Here is a 1,902-nt window from a genome sequence, read left to right as displayed (position 1 = left end):
GTGGAGGACCCCTGCAGAGACCCTCGAAGAGAGAGGCATCGGAATAGACCTGTCCATTTCCGGAGCCACTCCGTCACCCTGCCCTGTAAACCGTGCCAGTTCTCCAGCAGAGACGGATGCATGGCAGAGAGGTAAACGCCGAGATAGAGCAGCGGACCCACGCTCCACTGGATGGCCTGAAGCACGGGTGGGAGGGAGCTCACCTGCCACCCATCCCCGACCACCAGGCCAGAGCTCTTGACCCAGTTGACCCGGGCGGAGGAGGCTGGCCCTTCAGGTGTGGGTTTTTTTTTTTAATTTAAAAAAGACACATTTATTCAGCGTCATGAGCAGTCTATTACAATTAGCAATCAACAGCATGGGTATGGAAAAAAATAAAATAAATTCTACATAAAAACCCTTATTGGAATGCTTTGCACTTTCCACAGAACAGAAACTAAAATAACCTGTTATACAATTAGTCACAAATACAGTCCTTATGTTTGCAAAGAAGAGTTTGTCTAACACATGTCTTCATGTAGCAGCTACACCCTGCCACAACTGTGTTTGGCTGAGTTCACAATTGTTGTAACCTGTCGCTTCCCTGGCTCTCCTCTCCTGCTAAGCTTTGTTTCCTGGTAGTTAAAACCTTCTCCCACCTCCATAACTACCGCCACTACTGGAGCCACCGTAGCCACCACCACTGCTGTAAGGACCAGAGCTCCTGCCTCCGAAGTTCCCTCCTTTCATAAAGCCAAAGTTTGAAGATTGGTTGTTGTAACTGCCAAAGTCATTGTAGTTTCCGCCACCTCCAAAGCTACTTCCTCCACTGCCACTGCCAAAGCCACCACTTCCGTTGTTATAGCCGTCATAGTTGCCACTGCCACCGTAGCCTCTGCTTCCTCCAGAGTAGCTAGGGCCACCACCACCATAACCATGACCACTGAAGTTGCTGCCATGGTTAAAGTTGTCATTTCCACCAAATTCACATCCACGGCCGCCACCACTGAAGTTCCCAGAGCCACTGCGACCTCTTTGGCTGGATGAAGTGCTGGCCATTTCTTGCTTCGACAGTGCTTTCCTCACTTCGCAGTTGTGGCCATTCACAGTGTGATATTTCTGAATAACAATCTTGTCCACAGAGTCGTGGTCATCAAAGGTGACGAACGCAAAGCCTCTCTTCTTGCCACTGCCACGGTCTATCATGATCTCAATCACTTCAATTTTGCCATACTGTTCAAAGTAGTCTCTCAGGTGGTGCTCCTCTGTGTCCTCCTTAATCCCACCAACAAAGATTTGCTTCACTGTCAGGTGAGTTCCAGGCCTCTGAGAGTCCTCTCTGGATACGGCCCTCTTTGGTTCAACAACTCTGCCATCAACTTTCGGTGGTCTAGCATTCATGGCAGCATCAACCTCTTCTACTGTAGAGTATGTAACAAACCCAAAGCCCCTGGAGTGCTTGGTATTTGGATCTCTCATTACCATGCAATTGGTGAGTGTGCCCCATTGCTCGAAGTGGCCACGAAGGCTCTCATCTGTCTCGAAGCTCAGGCCACCGATGAAGAGTTTGCGCAGCTGCTCAGGTTCCTTAGGGGCCTCAGACGTGGACATGGCGGTGGGTGGGGGGGCGGTACAGGCCTCTGTCTCAGACCGCTGCGTGCGCGATGCTTCCTCTGTGAGGCACTGATACAGAAAGGGCTGAAGACCTTCAGGTGTTGCTAGGCAAAGTTCTCTGGCTCTGGTGCATTAGGTGCATGCACACCTAAGTGGAGTACACATCTGCATCACATTTTGAAGAACAACAGTTACAGATAGGTATATTTTTTTAGCATGCACACCCTTCTCCCCTCCCCCCGCCCCCGCCTGCCCACTGTACTGACTTAGATATTGAGCAGGATTTGACTGACGTCCTAAATGTTGACA

At 50.2% G+C, this 1,902-nt stretch overlaps 1 protein-coding gene across 1 annotated transcript; it reads right to left on the bottom strand.

Annotated features, from left to right (window-relative positions):
• Positions 1–338: 338 nt before the first annotated feature.
• On the bottom strand, positions 339–1,590 carry LOC128838069 (heterogeneous nuclear ribonucleoprotein A1-like). Its single transcript, XM_054029869.1, has one exon. It carries the CDS (start codon positions 1,588–1,590, stop codon positions 622–624), a length of 969 nt encoding a protein of 322 aa, XP_053885844.1. The 3' UTR covers positions 339–621.
• Between the last annotated feature and the right edge of the window lie 312 nt (positions 1,591–1,902).

This window comes from Malaclemys terrapin, chromosome 5 (assembly GCF_027887155.1).
Source record: "Malaclemys terrapin pileata isolate rMalTer1 chromosome 5, rMalTer1.hap1, whole genome shotgun sequence".
Lineage (NCBI taxonomy): Eukaryota > Metazoa > Chordata > Testudines > Emydidae > Malaclemys > Malaclemys terrapin.
This window is presented reverse-complemented; position numbering and strand designations above follow the sequence as displayed.

Excerpts from the sequence above, each read along its gene's own strand:
- LOC128838069 (XM_054029869.1), bottom strand. The coding sequence starts at position 1,590 with ATGTCCACGTCTGAGGCCCCTAAGGAACCTGAGCAGCTGCGCAAACTC.